This window comes from Peromyscus leucopus, chromosome 12 (assembly GCF_004664715.2).
Source record: "Peromyscus leucopus breed LL Stock chromosome 12, UCI_PerLeu_2.1, whole genome shotgun sequence".
Taxonomy (NCBI): domain Eukaryota; kingdom Metazoa; phylum Chordata; class Mammalia; order Rodentia; family Cricetidae; genus Peromyscus; species Peromyscus leucopus.
The window spans coordinates 38,891,885-38,910,040 of NC_051073.1; the positions used below are offsets into that span (position 1 = coordinate 38,891,885).

Consider the following 18,156-nt stretch of genomic DNA (forward strand, 5'->3'; position numbering starts at 1 on the left):
CTCCACTGGCAGCAATTCTGTGACATGCTCTGAGCATGGGCTGTCTTTTAGTCTCCAAGGATGTCCTCAGCCTAGAGTCGCTGCAGAGAAGGGATGCACCGTCTGGCTTTCCCTTCCTTTCTGTGCTGTTAGTAACTACGGGAACATCTTGAGGGCACCTAAAAACACAAACATGAAACTTCGGGGAGTTTAGGAAATGTTCATTTAGTCTTCCGGTTCTTGTGTCATTTTGTAGTCCGTTGAGTGTCTCTCAACTTCTAGTTCTTGGCATTTATACCTGGAGAAAAGGGAGGGGGTTTTAGGCTACTCGTATCTTCCAGACAATATATAAATATCCATATTTATCTATTATAATGTAAATTATAAGGCAGCAAACCTTGAATGATCAGGTAAGAGGTCAAGAGAAGAACAAAAGGGTCTGTTTATGTTTGGGTTAACTGTGTTTAAATGTGTAACTGGGGCTTTGCCTGGCAGGTGGCCTTGCTTGCAGCTCAGCCCTTGCATCCTGAGATTCTGTGGTACCTGATAGATGGGCAGTCAATCTAGGATGGAGGGGTAGGTAGACAGGTGGCAGCGGGGGACAGATAAGTCACTGCTCCCTTCATCCGCCCAGTTTTCTCACTACAGTACTAATGGGATTTCAGGTGAGTTTGCCTGGTGGTCTCCTGAAGGCTGGGAGGGTTTTCCTCAGCCCAGGAGGATTTCTTGGGCTTCAGCCAGGAACTAAGAGGCACGATCTTGCCTTGCCTATGGAATGTGCTAAAGCATTTTTGTAGCTGTTTGCGAAAGCGGAACCACATAGCTGGATTCCGTGGAGACTCCGGTGTGCTGGCATTACTTCATGAATTGGAAACACAAATTTCTTTTTTATTCCCACCTTGGGAATGATGTGTGATCAAACCACCCCAAAGAGAAATGCACTTCTCTTGAAAACCATGGACATTGAGCAGATCATTATACATATTTTGAAATATCTAATGCTTGAGGATGGGGTTGTTTTTTTTTTTTTTTTTTTTTTTTTTACATGTTTATAAAAATAATGTTGAAAGTGCAGGAATCCCATAGAGGAGTCTTACTATATTTGTAGCTCTGACTTCAGTTTACCCATTATAGTATACCCTGTTCTAATATCCTTGAGCTAAAAATGCAGCAATTGAAAATAGATTTCCTTCTGCCCTGTTAGTTCTGGTGACTGCTCTCAGGCTGCTGTTGGAATGGTCACAGGTGCTTGTCCTTCTGTCTGGAATGTTCTTCCTTCCTAGCCTGTGTCATGTGATCCACCCTCATCTTTCAGAAACTGTTTCCTGCCTTTCCCTGCCTGGATCAGTTCCGATAGTTCCCAACCATAATTTGATAAACGTTCATGAATGGCTGGCTGATGTATGTCTCTGAGGCATTGTATCCCTGGTGGCCAGAACAATGTCTGGCATTGAGTAGACCTTGGTAATTTCTTTATTGAGTATCAACAACATCACTTGAGAGGTGAAAACAATGCTCTTAAGTTGTTTTACCAAATACTGAATTTTAGTCAACACGCTTTGCTATAAGGATTGTTAGTCTACTGACATTAGGAAGTAAATATAAAATGTATGGTTTCATAAAAAGACATAACTAATGGTTTATTTGTAATAAATACATAGTACCCCAAATTAAGACCCACCTCTCATTTGTAACTCAGGTTAGGAGATCATCTAATGGGGTGCACATGCTGTCACGTGTTTGCCCTGAAATGCAGGACGATTTCTAACACTGGGATCTTAAGGTTTAATTTCTGTTTCCTCTTAGCTTGATTTCCTTTCTTTATTTTAAAAGTAGCTAAAGCGGCCAAGAGGGAGGATATAGCAGAGAAGAGATGGGAGGGACAGAATGATCTAGGCTCATTCAGAAAAATAAAAGGGGGGCTTCTGTCAATCAGAGGCTGTTGTAACTTCAGGAAGGCAACACAAGAGGTGTTTGTTTGTTTGTTTGTTTGTCCTTTCTTTGCCCCGTACTCGGGCCTCACACATGCCAGTCAAGCACGTCCCTAGCGAGCTCTCTCCCCAGCTCCACTTGTTTCTGTGGAAACAGGATCTTACTGGTGGCCCAGGCTGGCTAGCCTTGTTGTTCTGTGTCAGCCACTAGAGTAGCAGGGACTACAGACCTGCAGGTCTGGCTTGGTCCTTGTCGATTGTGGTATTATCTTCCCCGGGAGAGAAACTATAAAGAATGCATACAGTTGGAGAAAGGGCTACATTCAGATCTGTCTATTTCTCCAGGGAAGGTTTTATATAAGGTGAAGAACTGATTGAAAGCCCCAGTTTACTACACGAGTCGGGGAGCAGAACAAGTTATGACCAATCGATGATCCAGGTGGGTGTTAGGTGACATGCCAGGGCTCGGAAAAGAACAGGAAGCCACAGGAGGACTACAATTTGTGGCCTTGAGAGACTGCATTTCCTTTTTGCAGATACTCAATTTTATAGACATCATTGGGAAGAATTACTTTAGAGCTTTCTTTTTCACATTCTGTGTTACCATACACTAATAAATTATTGGTTGTGGTTACTTTCAAAACTCAGGGTGAGAGCACCCCTCCCTTTTTTAAATAGAAGTGAACCACATCTTTGCAGTTGTGTATAATCACTACTCAAGATGTGACTGTAAGGTTCTCAAAATAGCTTGATGTCACACTTTTTCTGGAACTTGGCATGTCCTCATAAAACCTGTTAACCTGTTATTAACCATCTGCCCCCAAATCGGGGGTGGAAAGGACTTTTGGTGTGTGTGTGTGTGTGTGTGTGTGTGTGTGTGTGTGTGTGTGTGTGTGTGTTTAAAAAGACAGCACAGGACTGCATTTGGGAAACATTGGTTCTTGTTCATGCTCCATCCTTGCTACAGAAAATGTGGGGCCATGGACTAGTGACATTGGAATCACCTGGGAGTCTGCTGGGGGCGGGGAAGATGAGGTTTTGCAAAATCAGAATTGGCATGCCCAGCTGATGCCAATGGTTTTTAAGTGCTGCTCTGCAAATCCCACCAAGTAGTCTGGGGAGGAGAGTATGTATCTTTAGTAACAAGTGACTCACTAGCCCATGATGAAACCTGCTATTATCTTTAGGTAGCCTAAATCTTAGGAAATTCCCCCGAGGAAGGAGCTCAGACCTAGCTCTGTAAATAGATTTCAAACCACACAGTTCTTCTTCATGAAGATCCTTCAAACATGAGACTGGGCTCTTTCTTCTCCCAAATTAATTTTCTCTGAGTGTACCTATATCTCTATCTCCCAACTGGTTTTGGTGTGACATTGTTGGCCATTTCTTTATGATCTATTCAGACTAAATGACCGTAAAGAACCTTTCCAACATTAGAATCAGGATTCTTTATAATTCATAATTCTTGAAGTTCAAAGTTATGCCTCACAGAACTTTGTCGTTACATGCAAGAGTGGCCATCCGAAGCACCACTTCTGCATTCTAAAAGGGCCAACCTCTTGGTGCTTCAAAATAGAAATATGTATAGTATATAAAAATAGTATTTTTATCTTTTTCTACAAGTGAAAATTAAAAAAAAAAATCCTCCTGCATGGCTCAGAGTGTCACCTGGTTTATGGTCCCCGGCAGTCTGGTCACACGTGTTTGTCTACACACACACTCCATTAACCATGGTGAGCTCAACTTTGCAGTCCATTTTTGGTGGACTCTGTCTTTGCCTGGCACTCAGTGATTTTATAATCGGCATAATTATTGGCCTAGACTTCACAAATAAAAGCCAACCCTGTTTTAGTTTTTGTATACCCATTTTCTAAGAATTTCACTTATTTATTTTCCCCAAATGTCTTTAACAGAAGTGAGCATGAGGTTTTGGTTGGTTGGTTGGTTAGTCTTTGTTCCAGTGAACCTCGTGTAAGAGAAGGTATGTGAGGAGCCGTCTCAAAATTTCTTCTCAGCTTTTTTCCTTCTCTTTGTAGGAAGTGGCCCACGGCACATCTGACACTGGCTGCTGGCTGTGCTTGTACTGTGTCCATGTTGCTGTCTTGCTCATTCCAGTTTCTGTCCTTCCCAATCCCTCTCCATCCTCTTTTCCTCCACTCTTAACCTCCTAAGGTTTTGAGAGCTATAGCTCTTCCCCTCCCTTCTGCATTTAACAGTAAACGCTCTCCTCCCTCCCTCCTTCCCTCCTCCTCTTTCTCTCTTCTCTCTCTCTCTCTCTCTCTCTCTCTCTCTCTCTCTCTCTCTCTCTGTTGTTAGAGAACCCAAAAAAAAGTCAGACAGTTGTTTCTTTCACTTCCAGCTTGCTTTGGATTCATGGAGCTGAATACAATATTTTTCAAAGCGATTGAGCTGGATCCTTTGGAAAATCAGTCTGGGAGGACAGAAATGTAACATGGGGCTTGCTTGGCTGTTGGGTTTCTGTGTTTGTTTTGTTTAGGTTTTGTGTTTGGTAATCTCATCATCCCATAAAGCAGCTTTTAGGAAATCATAGATGATCTGACTGAAACAGTGTTCTTATTATATTTGTTAATGGCCTCGGCTTCTGGCAGTTTGCCGTTCTCTAAATGTGCCATCTCCATGCTGTGTTTTGTTTCAGCACTTGCAAGGGAAGCAGCAGCGTACCCCCGTCATCTTGGATTATTTCCAGTACCAAGACCTCCACATGTCAGCAGTAGACTCCTGATGCGTTCCATCCTCCTCCATCTCTCCTCACTACGTTTTTCAGAAAGAGCGGGCCTTCGGGAAACACACCCTTAAAGTGCAGGTCAGTGGAGGCCACTCAGCCTCGTCTCGGGTTCCTTAGATGTGGATTTCAGCACTGGAAATGTGGAGTTCCTCGCAGGTGGTGTGAGCGTGTTTGTTTCCAGCTGCATGCTGTTTTCTTCCTTTCGGGTTCTGCAGGTGGCCAGGAAGCCCAGGAGACATGAACCAATCAGTTCCTCTTCAGCCTCTCCACAAGGCGGGCTACGGAGCCTGGAAGCTTATACGTATATATAATTTTTTTTTTGACAAATTTCATACACTAATTCATCATTTGTTCTGAGAAAGCTTTAAAGTAAAAAATACCCACCAGGAACCAGCTACTTAAAAGCAAACAAACAAACCCCCATGAGCTCCTGCAAATTTGTTACAGTACAGCCTTTTAAGCCATTTATTATGTTTTGTCTCTGTGTGTCTCTGAGACCTGAGCTCCATTGTGCATGCTTGTGTGCCAACACGCATGCTGTGGCGTGTGTGTGTGTGTGGAGGCCAGCGGACCAGTTGCGGGAGTCAGTTCTCTCCTAATAGACCAAACTCGGCTTGTCAGCCTGTGCGGAAAGTACCTTTCCCCACTAAGTCAGGGGTTCTCAACCTTCCTAATGCTGTGACCCTTTAATGCAGTTCCTCATGCTGTGGTGACCTCCAGCCATAAAATTCTGTCATTGCTCCATCATAACTGGAATGTTGCTGCTGTTACAAATCGCAGTGTAAATATCTGAGAGGCACACGGGTTGAACCACTGCACTAGGCCATCTTGCTGGCTCAACAGTACTGTCTTATGGAACTCTTTTTGGACGGGACACATCTTAATTGAGAGTATTATGCTTTAGCGGCATTGGAACTTAGTCTTTGAGAATTTATTGAGTTCCTGTTTAGTAATCCTGAGATTATTCGTGGTGTTTTATAGCCCACCACAACCCCAGGATACCCCGGGGTCACTAACTAGACTGGAGCAACACTGCACTATAGTGAATCTAGACTTGGATGGTCAGATGAGATCCCAATTTCTTCCTGCTCTTGATGGGATCTGGCCTGTAATCTTGAGTGTGCCTTTCTTGTCAGTCTTTCCATTTTCTGGTATCAAGGAGACGGGATAATTTTGAGAGTCCTTATGATAACAAACATCATGGATTCAAGTTCCGGCCCCACTGCAGACCTTGTGGGTGTCCTTGGCTGGGTTTTACTCTTTCTGTGTAGTTTCTCCATCTGTATGAAAAGGATGACAAAGTAAACACCCGTTCTAGAGGCTGCCTCTGATGACTAAAAGATTTCTACATCTAGAACATCCAGAACAGTTTTGCCAGACAAGTGTTTGGTAAATTTTAGCTATTTGTTGTCATCTGCTGCTCAGTGTGCTGATTGGGTTTTGTCCACTTGGCAGGCTGGGGTTGTTTGGGAAGAGGAAACCTCAGATGAGAACATGCCTCCCCTTGTGGGACTGTCCAGCCCACTGTGGACTGTGCTGCTTCGGGGAAGGTGTATTTAGAGTTCTGTGGGAAAGCCTTGGGGAGCGAGCCAGTAAGCAGCGTTTCTCCATGGCCCCTGCTTCAGTCCCTGCCCCCAGGTTCCTTCCCGACTTCCTTTGGTGATGGATTGTAATCTGTGATGTGAAATAATCCCGAAAGGAAACGCCGCAGGGTTTAATCGGTGTTTGCCTTTGGCCATCACAGCAATAGAAAGCAGGCTACTGCATGCCGTGTGTTTATTCCTTTGTATCCGCTGGCTGCTGGAGAGCTTAGATGATTTCAGTCTTCACCTTCTTAAACGTGTGGAGTCACGGTGTTTGCTTCCACATCTAGACCATGAAAGCTGACTCTTTCTCAACGCCTTAAGAGATCCTAGTAAAGATGAACCTATTCACCAGCTCACAGTATTTGTAAAGTTCTTGATTCTACTTATTATTTTTAGACAAATGTGAAGCAAGGCAGGGTGGTAAACACCAGTAATTCCGGCAATTGGGAAGTGGAGGCAGAAGGCGCAGCCGCCTAGCTACATAGAGTGAGCTTGTCGGACAGCTGGCCATGGGATACCTATTTCAAGAAGAAATGGAAACATTTGAAATGCTGATTGTTAATTGGGATTTGCTTGATTTTTATTATTTCTCAGTATCTGTGTAGTTTTATTATGAAAATCGTAAGAAGGTATAGTTTCCCTAGCAGGAGGGTGATTTAATTTTGAATTTGGCCAAAGAATTACCAGTACTGTTTGGAATGCCTTTTAATTTTACATTCAGAAGCACATGATTAAGGAAGATTTCCTGCCAGTTGTTACTTAGAAATGTCAAAGTCAGTGTACAGACATAATCGTTGCTGTGGTAACAGAAATTGCATTTTTGAAGCTATTATTAGCATTTCTGTACAATCTTTACCTTTTGTGTTTTCAAGAAGATAGTTTTGAATAAAGACTTGGTGTATGGCCAGTTTCACTAATTCTAAAAGAAAAATTAAAATAATATTTAAAAAGTTATTATAATCTGACAGATGCTTAAATTACATTTATTACTTGTAACACTTCTGCTACATTGCATCATTATTCCCCATTTTGCAGAGGAAAATGAGACAAAGAAACTAGGCAAATTCTAGGGTCTTTTGAGTAGTCAGGAATTGCTGTGACTCAGCTCTAAGGGGTGTAACTGCCAAACAGGCAATCTTAACACCCAATTCTGTTGTGGCCTACAAACTGTAAATTGCATGAAGAAAATGATGGGAAGTAAATGGAAGGGCTAAATTATATAGAAGTCCAGAATTCTGGGCTCAGTGATGTTATGTGCCTGTGGTTAGCTAGCCAGTGAAAGTTTTACTGTGGGTCCATGACAAGATGGGGACTGACTGCCCTTTGAGAACTTAATGCCAGTTCTAACATGTGGGCTGGTTTAAAGGGAAGATTAGAGATCATTACGAGTAGCTGAGTGAGACATAATGAGAATGAGGATTTGAGAAACAAGATTAAGAGAGCAGCCTGGGAGCCTGAATGTGGATGAAGAGAGGTGGAAGTGGAGATCTGGAAGCGTAGGCTCTTACACCACCACCCAGAGGGAGGTGGGAGAGATATTTAACACCTTAGAGATCAGCGAGAATGGGACAAATGAAAGACCAGTGATGTCAGCAGTATCATTTCATTCCTTATTGATCTGTTTATTCATGGAATAAGTAAGTACTATTGTGCCTTCACCATGGGACAGGAATTGTGCCAAGGGGTGAGGTTTTAATCCACCTAAAATGCTCTGGTGTGCCCAGGCTCTGTTACTTAAACACTTTTGACAGGTTTTCAAGTTTCTTTTCTTTTCTTTCTTTCTTCCTTCCTTCTTTCTTTCTTTCTTTCTTTCTTTCTTTCTTTCTTTCTTTCTTTCTTTCTTTCTTTCTTTCTTTCTACAATCTTGGCTACTCTGCTGTAGTTTAGTATGTAAGGCCTCTTTCTGTCTAAGTGTCCTAAATTTTTGATCCCTTTCTAGTGCTAAGATTGTAATTTCTGGATCCAAGTTGTAAATAACAGTAACTGGAAATATTGTTGTCAGTGTTTGAATGGTGATTCATTTGGTCTTTTAAAAAGACCTTTAAATTACACTTATTTCTATTTGTTTTTATTTATTTATTTATTTACTTACTTATTTGGTGTGTGTGTGTGTTTGTGTGTTAGTGTGAGTGAGAATGAGAGAGAGAGAGAGAGAAGAGAGAGAGAGAGAGAGAGAGAGAGGTGGCCAAAGGTCTACCTTTGGTTGGTTCTCTCCTTTGATCACGTGGGTCCTGGGGGTTGGACTCAGGTTCAGGAGAGGTTCTACATAATTCTTCCTCAAAACATGAGTAGTGTCATGGGAAGGCGGTAGCAGGTAGGGATTAAACTAGCAGTTCTGTAGGAACAACCGTGTCTGGTGAATCTACAAATAAACCACAGACATTCCCTACTGTGGGGAGTGGATCTTTTCTTCAATCCTTATCCTCAAAGGGTATTTGATTTTTTTCTTCAGGGAAAATTCTATTTATTTGTCATTTTTGAGAGATGCCCAAAGGCTGAAGCATGGGAGTTGGAAGGAACTTCTGAAGCCTCAAAACCCCTAGTTTGCATGAGGGCTTGACCCTCTTGGTGGGGTCCTGTGACTTCCAGTAGGGCTTTGTAAGCATGCATCAACCAGGCATCTTTGAAAGTCCCTATTCTGACTCAGAGGATCAGTCAGGGCAAGAGTGTGTATTTCCGTTGCCTTCCTGTGCATGCCTACTTCTGGGCCATATTTGAGTACTAGAAAAATTAGATATTTTTCCTTTACAGATAACCAGAATGATTTTTGACTTTGTGTAGCTTAACATCCATACCACACTCTATAGCACAAATTGTTAGAAGGTCTTATGAATAAAAACAAACCCGGAGCCAGGTATTGGGGTGAACGCTGAAAGATCAGAGAAACAGAACAAGCTACAGCCAACCTCACCTTGCCAATTCCTCAGTTGATCTTGTTTCCTCAGACTGGAAGCCTCTGAATCCTCATCTGACTGGATCTCAGCTGAACTGCTGCTATAAGCTAAAAGCTTAAAAAGGTTCTAGTTCCTGGTCCTCACGCCTTATATACCTTTCTGCTTCCTGCCATCACTTCCTGGGATTAAAGGTGTGAGTCACCAATCCTGGCTGTTTCCAATGTTGCTTTGAACTCACAGAGATCCAGACAGATCTATGTCTTCTGAATGTTAGGATTAAAGGTATGGGCTACCACTGCCTAAACCTATGTTTAATATAGTGGCTGTTCTGTTCTCTGACCACCAGATAAATTTATTGGGGTGCACAGTATATCAACCACAGTACTGAGTGCTGTTCTCCATATCCTGGGGTACATATGCGTTATGTTTAATTATATGTACATAATCAATATGTTATCATTAATACATTTAGAACTTCTTTTGTTCAGTGTTTTTTGTGTTATTCAATAGCATCAGTAACAGCTTCCCCCCCCACCATTTTAACCAACTGAAGCAAATATGTCATTTAAAAATAGGTATCAGATGCAATGTAAAGTTTTCATATAAAGTTGAAAATATTTACTATACTATGCGTGATTTCCATTACTGTGATAAAGTACTGACCAAAACAAACATGGGGAGGAAAGGCTTTCTTTGGCTTATAGGTTCAGTCAGTCACTGAAGGAAGCCAAGTGAGGAAATCAAGGCAGGACCCGTAGTTTCAGGAACTGAAGAGACCATGGAGGAACACTGTTTACTGGCTTGCTCAGCATGGGCTTGTTCAGCTCTGAGAGCTTATTTTTCTGCAACCCAGGTTCGCTGGGTCCAAAGTGGTACCACCTTCAGTGGGCTGGGCCCTCCCACAATCAGACCTCAATCAAGAAGATTCAGTACAGACCCACCCACTGGACAATCCAGTGGGGGTGTTTTCTCAGCTGAGGTTCCTCTTCCCAAGCGACTCTAGCTTGTGCCAAGTTGACATAAAACTATCCAGCACACAACTTGCTCAGCTTGGTTTCTTATAGAATCCGGAGCCACAGTGAGCTGGGCCCTTCTCTACCCAGTCATCAATCAAGCAAATGCCTCACAGACATCCCCAGAGGCCACTCTGATGAAGGTAATTCTTCAGTTGAGGCTCCTTCTTCACAGGTGACCCTAGTTTGTGTCAACTTGACAAAAACTAGATAGCACTTATACTGTCTGTGAAAACATAGTTCCACCCCAAAAGCTGTATTTGAATGTCCATTGCAGTTTATTTACAGTACACGAAAATCTGCAAAGAGATCGAAGTCTTCTTTCCAGGGACATAAGTCAATTCCTGAACACCTGGCCACAGAGGAATATACCTAGCAATATAAACTCTGGGTACCAGCAGCAACAATGAATGTGCTCTTAAAGCATTATAACAACATAAGTAAGATACACCCTGTGTGGCTGCATCTCTATGAAGTTATAGAGGCAACCAAACAATGGTGATGTCATCAGGTCGCATGGATCCAGAAGAAGGAGGGGCAGGGAGCTAGCTGCAGAGAGGACAAAGGGAATTTGGGCTTGATGAAAACATTTGGTACCCTCACAGGGATGATTGTTACAGGATTGTCTACGTTCTCCATACCTCGTCCAATTGTACAGTTGAACTGATGAAATTACTATACAGAATTTTTATTACAATAAGGCTAATTTTTAAAATTGAACACAGTCATTACACATTTATATTATTAAATACTTTTTGCAGCTGATCTTTTCCCAATAGAATATTAAAATAGAAAAATAGGCCAGGCTATTGCTAATGATGGCTCATGCCAATAATCCCAGCACGCAAGAGGTGGACACAAGAGAATCTGGAGTTCAAATTTAGCTTCTGCTATAGTAGTGAGTTGGAGGCAGCCTGGGCTATATGAAACCCGAGAGAGAGAGAGAGAGAGAGAGAAGAGAGAGAGAGAGAGAGAGAGAGAGAGAGAATTCACAAGTGGATCACCAGGCAGTGGTGTTGCACACCCAGCACTTGGGAGGCAGAGGCAGGCAGATCTCTGAGTTCAAGGCCAGCCTGGTCTACAGAGTGAGTTCCAGGACAGCAAGGGCTACACAGAGAAACCCTGGGGGGCGGGGGGGGGTGGGGCGGGGGGAGATCCCTGAGAGAAAACAGGAATGTACTGAGGGAACATAGGAATTCTGGAAACTTCCTTGCGTATGTGCAGTGGAACAGAGTATCAAGTATCAAGTGAGAGGTTCTAAGAATAGGAACTTCAGTGCATTTATTTTTAGCATCCAATATTCAGCATCCAATGCAGTGGCTGTTAGCCGAGTGCTCTTTTGTGCCAGCTGTGCTATTAGAAATAAAAACTCTGCTGAGAGTCGTTGCTCTCCTTTTCGTGTTTGCCAGGAGCATGATCCTTGTGGGTGGGGGGAGGGGGTGCAGTCGTCTGCTTTGGCAATGGCAGCTCACATCCAAGGAGATGAGGAAGGCTGTCTGCATGCGCACAGGATGAAATCTGTCTGGCAAAGCACTGGCTTTCCCCACAGACTGCAAGGGAACAGTGGGCGTGGCTGAACACTGGTGCATTATCCAAGCAACTGAGGGTGGGAGAGAAAGACCCTTAATTACACACCATGTTGCTTTTCTGCCAGGAAGAAGAAAACAGCCACGGCTTTAGAAATTGGCCAGAATTTATGTAGCTGGGAACAGTTTGTTGAGACTTCTCAAAATTATTATTATTTTTTATTTTTTTGGAGAGGGGATAAAAATCAAGTTATAATTTTCTATTGGTTTATTTGTAGGTGTTTTCCCCTCTTCATATTTTTTTAAATCAAATAGTAGTAGCTAATAACTTTAGATTTAAAGTCACAGATAGTTTCTTTTGGCATAATAGTGCATTTTATTTGTATATGTGCTTCATTTCTTTAATTATGGCTGAAAAATTTGAGATGTTTCTAGCAGAAAATTCCATCAGTGCCTTAAACTATCTCTTTGTGAGACAGATTAAAGTGTTTATAAGTCAGTGTATTTTAATAAACACTGTGTATTATAACATTATCTATTTTCTATTTGCTTAGTGTTGGAAATTGAATCTAGGGCCTCATACATGCTAAACCCATGTTCTGTCACTGAGCTACACCCCAGTCTCTTTGTTTTTATTTTAAAATGTATCATTAAGTTCAAAGTGTTATAGCTAAAAATTCAGTTATTATAGTTTTACTTAATACACAGTTTAAAATGTTGGACTATGAAATCAGAGAGTTACCAGTTTGAATTCTGACCGCTGGTCTGAGTATTAAACACTGAGTATTTTAAAACTCTTGATTTAATTATTATATACAAAAGGGTTTATTACCATGCTATGCATTTACTACATGCACAATAAACTATGCTATTATTTACATGGCCATGGCCTCCAGAGAATGGAAGGCCTCGGTATGTAAGACGGCCATCCCTGCACATTGAGGCCATCAGGTAAAGTAATAAGGACCTGTACTTCAGAAGGAGGTTGTGAGTTGAGAAGATTGAGGCGTTTCCAGTGTTTCTAGTAAGACTTGAGCTAAGCAGAGATGGCTGGGCCTGTGGGGCTTAGCCTTAGGGCTGAATCTAAGCATTAGAAATGAGCACAGGCTCCGGCTTGTGGGTGTCTTCACATGGGTATGTAATTGCAGAGAATAGTAAGTAGAAAGAGGAAGGAAGGCAGGATGTGAGTAAGGGAAAGTCACAGCCCCAGTCTAGCTGGGCTGAAATCAGAGATAATGGGTGCTCACGGGGATGTGTGGACCCCGCCAGTAGGGTGTTCTTTTCTGGTTTGCACAGATATGTCATTCACTGGAGCTTAGCAGCAGCAGCCCACCGGGTATGAGAGCAGGCCTAGCGCGGACAGTTGAGCCATGCATCGCTGACCAGGCAGGAAGCGCAAGAACGCTTTGCCACAGAGAGCATGGGGACATGGTTTAGGACCTTAGGAATTTAAAAATAATAAGTAAATAAATAGATAAAAGTTTGGCTACCAAGCTGCTAGGGGGAAGGACAAGTGAGAGAGTATGAGCAAATAAATGCAGACATTAAGAAAGTGCGATCCATTGTAGGAACCTACCAATGGGAACCAGCTTTGGCCAATGAATGCTATCTACAGGAACCTGATCACACTGTTGAGCTGCTAGCCCCGGGCTCTGCAGGCTCCCTTTCCTTGAACCAAGAGCAGCACCAGATCTTGGGGTGGCTTAGAGTACAGATGGGCATTCAAAAGCCTCTGGAGAAAGGCCAAGAGGAAATGGGGCCATAGAAACCAGACAGCAGGGGGCTGCCAATGCTCAGTGTGGACAAAGCAAACACCACGGCTGTGTCTGACCTGCTGTTGAATGAGACTGACTTCGGAGACCCACTGGGCTTTTGTACTTGGTGAGTTTTCACTATTGTTGAAACATGTTTTCTTCTTTTTGGGTGTTTAGATTAGCAAGCTCCCTCCGGCTGGAGAAAACATTAGGAATCCCCCAAAGAAAAATAGGGCCATTTTTCTAGTGTCGTTTTTTGAGAGTTTGCTTTCTTTCTGCAAACAATACTAGTATAGTGGGGAGGAATAGGTTGGGAGGAGGAGGGTTGAGTTTTATTTCAGCAGAATTTGTGTCAGAGACTGTAAGCCCTCCATTTTATTAATTGGCACAGAATTAATCCGCTGAAGAAATGGGTGGAACTGACAGTTAGAGAAACATTCTGTAATGTTTAATCTGGTATCAAAAGTTTGGACCTGCCCATTTGTGAAGGGGTGCCCCGGGGGAGAGACAGTGTACAGGGGCTGACTGGTCTGAAAGCCACTGTGTGAGTCACATGGTTCTGTCACATGTCAGGTGGGAAACTTCTCCCAGCCCTTCAGTTCCCTCGTCTCTAAAATAGGAATTGTAAGCCTACCACTCACTTCCTCATGGTTGTAAGAGTGGCAAGTGGTGATACACCGGACCCTTTCCTAGATGCTTTGGCACATGCCAATGCTTGCTTTTTCAATGAATTCATGTCATCCTCAGTCCTTGGACATGTGCCACATGCTAGGCATTTAGAATGAACAATTAGTAGAGAGCATTGAGTTCTGATATCTGTAACTACACTCAACAGCCATCTACTTGGCAACTTCTGTGTGACAGACAGGCCCCGTGCTAGGAAGGAAATAAGAAAGGGAGTGCATGCATGCTTTCAGGTCACCCGAGGTCATTTTGGGGGTATTTACTGTACCACGTGTTATGGTCTCCACAAACCCCCAATTTTCTTTTTCTACCTTCTATAGTAAGTCCCAGAGCAGCGCTTCTCAGACTTTTGTATGTATTAAGAACCTCATGTTCAGGGGTGTTAATTTGGCTCCCATCTCACCCTGGATGTTGCTGACCCTTGGGCTCTACTTAGAGATAGCTCCCTTCATTGTGATGTGCACTTCCAAAACAATAAAGCACCATGAAAATGAGGTAATTGTAGATCACAGTTCTCTCTTTTGGGTTCTCCTCTTGTCTTTTATCTTGAGAGGACAGGATTGTAGCACGAATTCTAATTGGTCTTAATAATAAAAACCCAGAGTTAGAAATCAGGGTGAAAGCTGAAAGATCAGAGAAGCAGAGCAGCCAGCTTCTAGAAAGACTTCTTGACCTCTGGGAATCCTCAGACTGAAAAAAGCCTGAGTTCCTGTTTCTACCCTGCCTTATCACTTTCTGTTTCTTCCTCCTAAGTGCTGGAATTAAAGGCATGTGCCTCCCAAGTACAGGAATCAGAGGCCTGAGATCCCAAATGCTGGGATTAAAGGTGTGTGCCACCACTGTCTGGCCTCTAGTGGCTAGCTCCACACTGATCTCCAGGCAAGCTTTATTTGTTAGAGCACACAGAATATCACCACATAGGATTGTAAGCATTTCAGCTCAGATAGAAAGGGATCCTAGCAATCGGGAGCCAAGGAATACCACAAGTCATTGTAAGCGGAGCAATTTACAGCCCTGTTCCAGGTGAAGGTTTCCCCAATGTAACAACTCTGCCCCAGCAGGGGAGGGTTTCCCCAGAGAGGTTGTTACAGTTCTGCTCAGGTTTCCTGGGAGTGTAACAATTCTGCTCCTCTGCTCTGCAAGGGGAATGTTTCCCCAGCAAAGTGCTCAGGCTCCGCTCTGCTCTGCCCAGGCTCAGCTCCAGCAAAAGGAGGTCTCACCCAAACCTCATTCAAGAGATTTATTGGGAGGGAAGCATCCAGGAGGGTGGCCGCCTCTGCCAGGGTGAAAAAAGCAACCGCTAACTGAACAAGCACAAGGCCCATACAGGGCTTCTTAGGGACAGAGTTTTTCCAAGGGAGAAGATTTTCAGAGTGGGAATTGGTCGGATTCAATCCCCTTGAGTTTGGACAAGCTCAGATTGTCTAGCTAGATTTCCTGCTCAGGGACTAGTTGGTTTGCCTGCTCAGGGATTGATTGGTTTCGTGTTCAGTTGATCAGGGGCAGATTTGGCTCTGGTTTCAGGGACAAAGTGTGTTTCTTTCAGTGGCTTTTTTTTTTTTTTTTTTTTTTTTTTTTTTTTTGTAGTTTTGGTACCTGTCCTGGATCTCGCTCTGTAGACCAGGCTGCTGGCTTTGAACTCACAGAGATCTGTCTGGCTCTGCCTCCCGAATGCTGGGATTAAAGGTGTGCACCATCACTGCCGGGCTCACTGGTTCTTTTTAGCCTTTTGACTCTAGTTTTAGGACCAGGGTGGATTTCTTTCACTGTCCCTTTTATCCTACAAGGATGATCCAGGAATAGATCTCTAAGGGACAGAGCAAACTCTCTTTCTAGTCTCTTAAATTGTGTGATGGGAGGCAACTCTTTTTTTTTTTTTTTTTTTCTTCAGTCATCTGGAGAATCATACCCACACATCCACTTAGCAAGCTTATTGTGACCCTTTCAGGAAATGCTAGCCATACAGGCTCTTTGTGATCTTAGGACTCAATATAAACAGTACATTCTTTTGCTATTGAAGAGAAGGGAAAGCCCTTGTCTTAAAAAAAAAAAAAAGGCGCGCGTGTGTGTGTGTGTGTGTGTGTGTGTGTGTGTGTGTGTGTGTGTTGGAGCGGGGGTACTTAATCCTATGTGTATGTAGGCCAGAGGTCAACATCTTTCCCAATTGCTTTTTTTTTTTTTTTTTTTTTTTGAGGCCAGGTCTTTCACAGAACCTGGAGTTCATCTGTGTGGCTGTCAGTGAGCCCCAGGGATCTGTGTGTTCCCCACCAACTCTACACAGTGCTGGGGTTACACAAAACACATCCACATGGAGCTTTTTTTGGAGGTCTCAACTCAGGTCCTACAGAATGAACCTTTTCCCCAGCCGAGACTGTTGCCGTTTCTGGGCTTAATTTGGCACTTGAAAATCATTTATGCACTGAGAAATGATTACCTTTTGCCCTCTGTGTGTGAGTTCTGACTTCCTCATGGCCCCCAGCCCACATGTTAAAACAGTGACAGTTTTGTGGTACCTCGTTCGAAGGGCACCTGCACTCCAAAGTCAGCTACCCTTCGTGGTTTTTTTTTTTTTTTTTTTTCTTTTTGTTTTTTTCAAGACAAGTTTTCTCTGTGTAGCTTTGCGCCTTTCCTGGAGCTCACTTGGTAGCCAAGGCTGGCCTCAACTCACAGAGATCTGCCTGCCTCTGCCTCCGGAGTGCTGGGACTAAAGGCGTGTGCCACCAACGCCCGGCTCGTGGTTTTTTTTTTATTATTATTTTGTTTTATAATTAATTTTACATATCAGCCACGGATTCCCCTGTCCTCCTCCTCCCACCCCCAGCCTTCCCTCCTAATCCACCCCCCATTCCCACCTCCTCCAAGGCAAGGTCTTCCTTCCAGGAGTCCAATCATTGAGAGAGAGGAGGGATTGATTCTATGAGCAAGAAATATTGAGACCATGATTGGAAAAAGCACAGGGACAAATAGCCAAACTAGTGGAAGCCCATGAGCTGTGAACCAATAGCTGAGGAGTCTCCGTGGAACTGGATCAGGCCCTCTGGATAAGTGAGACAGTGGATGAGCTTGATCCACCCTTCGTGTTTCGTGTCAGGATCGTAAAATGTGCTTGCTTGTTAGTGAAGCCGCGTTCTAGACCCTTATGGCTTTTCAAAGCCGCACATCCTCTGTGAAATCCTGGCTGTTTTTCCTTTGAATACTCTTGCTCAAAGCAACACAGTCATTCCACTTATAGGGTTAAAATGAAAGAACTGGTCTATTTGTGGAAGCTTTTTCCTGTGAATAGTCAGAGGGACCATACATGTTTATCACCAGGATATCCTGGTTGGCCCTGGTCTGCTCTGCCTCTTGAATATCAAAGCTTTCAGTTGGCCATGAAATTCTAGAAAGTGCCTGAGCTCCCTTATTTTTTTCCCCAGGTGCTGTGTACAACACCTCTTCAAAAGCAGGCTTTATTTATTTATTTATTTATTTATTTATTTATTTATTTATTTATTGTTTTTCGAGACAGGATTTCTCTGTGCAGCTTTGGAGTCTGTCTTGGAACTCTCTTTGTAGACCAGGCTGGCCTCGAACTCAGAAAGGCATGCCTCTGCTTCCTGAGTGCTGGGATTAAAGGCATGCACCACCACTGCCCCGGCTTTATTTTAGCTTTTGAAGAAAGAAAAAAAGAACGTTTTCTTGTAAGACAAATTGCTAAATGGTCTTATTTTTCACCAGATATTGGGGTGAAAACTGAGAGATCAGAGAAGCAAAAAGAAGCCTAGGAAATCTTCAGCCCAAGAGAGAGTGTTCCTGTTTCCTCATGCCTTGTATGCCTTTCTGTGTCCTGCCACATTACTTCCTGGGATTAAAGGCGTGTGTCTCCACTGCCTGGCTCTGTTTCTCTCATGTAGCCCAGTGTGGCCTTGAACTTACAGAGATCCAGATGGATCTCTGCCTCCTTAGTGATAGGATTAAAGGCATGTGCTATGATTGCCTGACTTCTATGTTTACTATAGTGGCTGGCTTTTTCCTCTGCTCTCCAGATAAGCTTTATTGGGGTG

The 18,156-nt window shown here is 43.3% G+C and overlaps 1 protein-coding gene across 3 annotated transcripts in view; it reads left to right on the forward strand.

The window, feature by feature from the left end:
• The first annotated feature begins 4,649 nt into the window (after window positions 1-4,649).
• St3gal6 (ST3 beta-galactoside alpha-2,3-sialyltransferase 6) overlaps window positions 4,650-18,156 on the forward strand; it is a 44,669-nt gene continuing 31,162 nt past the window's right edge. The window contains exon 1 of one of the 3 annotated variants that reach the window (XM_028867540.2): window positions 4,650-4,734. Coding sequence is in view for 1 of the 3 variants with exons in the window: in XM_028867539.2 (XP_028723372.1) it covers window positions 13,517-13,556 (40 nt within the window). In the remaining 2 variants the exon portion in view is untranslated. Of the gene's footprint in view, window positions 4,735-13,243; window positions 13,557-18,156 lie in introns of those variants that run through there. The other 2 variants (XM_028867541.2, XM_028867539.2) reach the window with 2 other exon arrangements.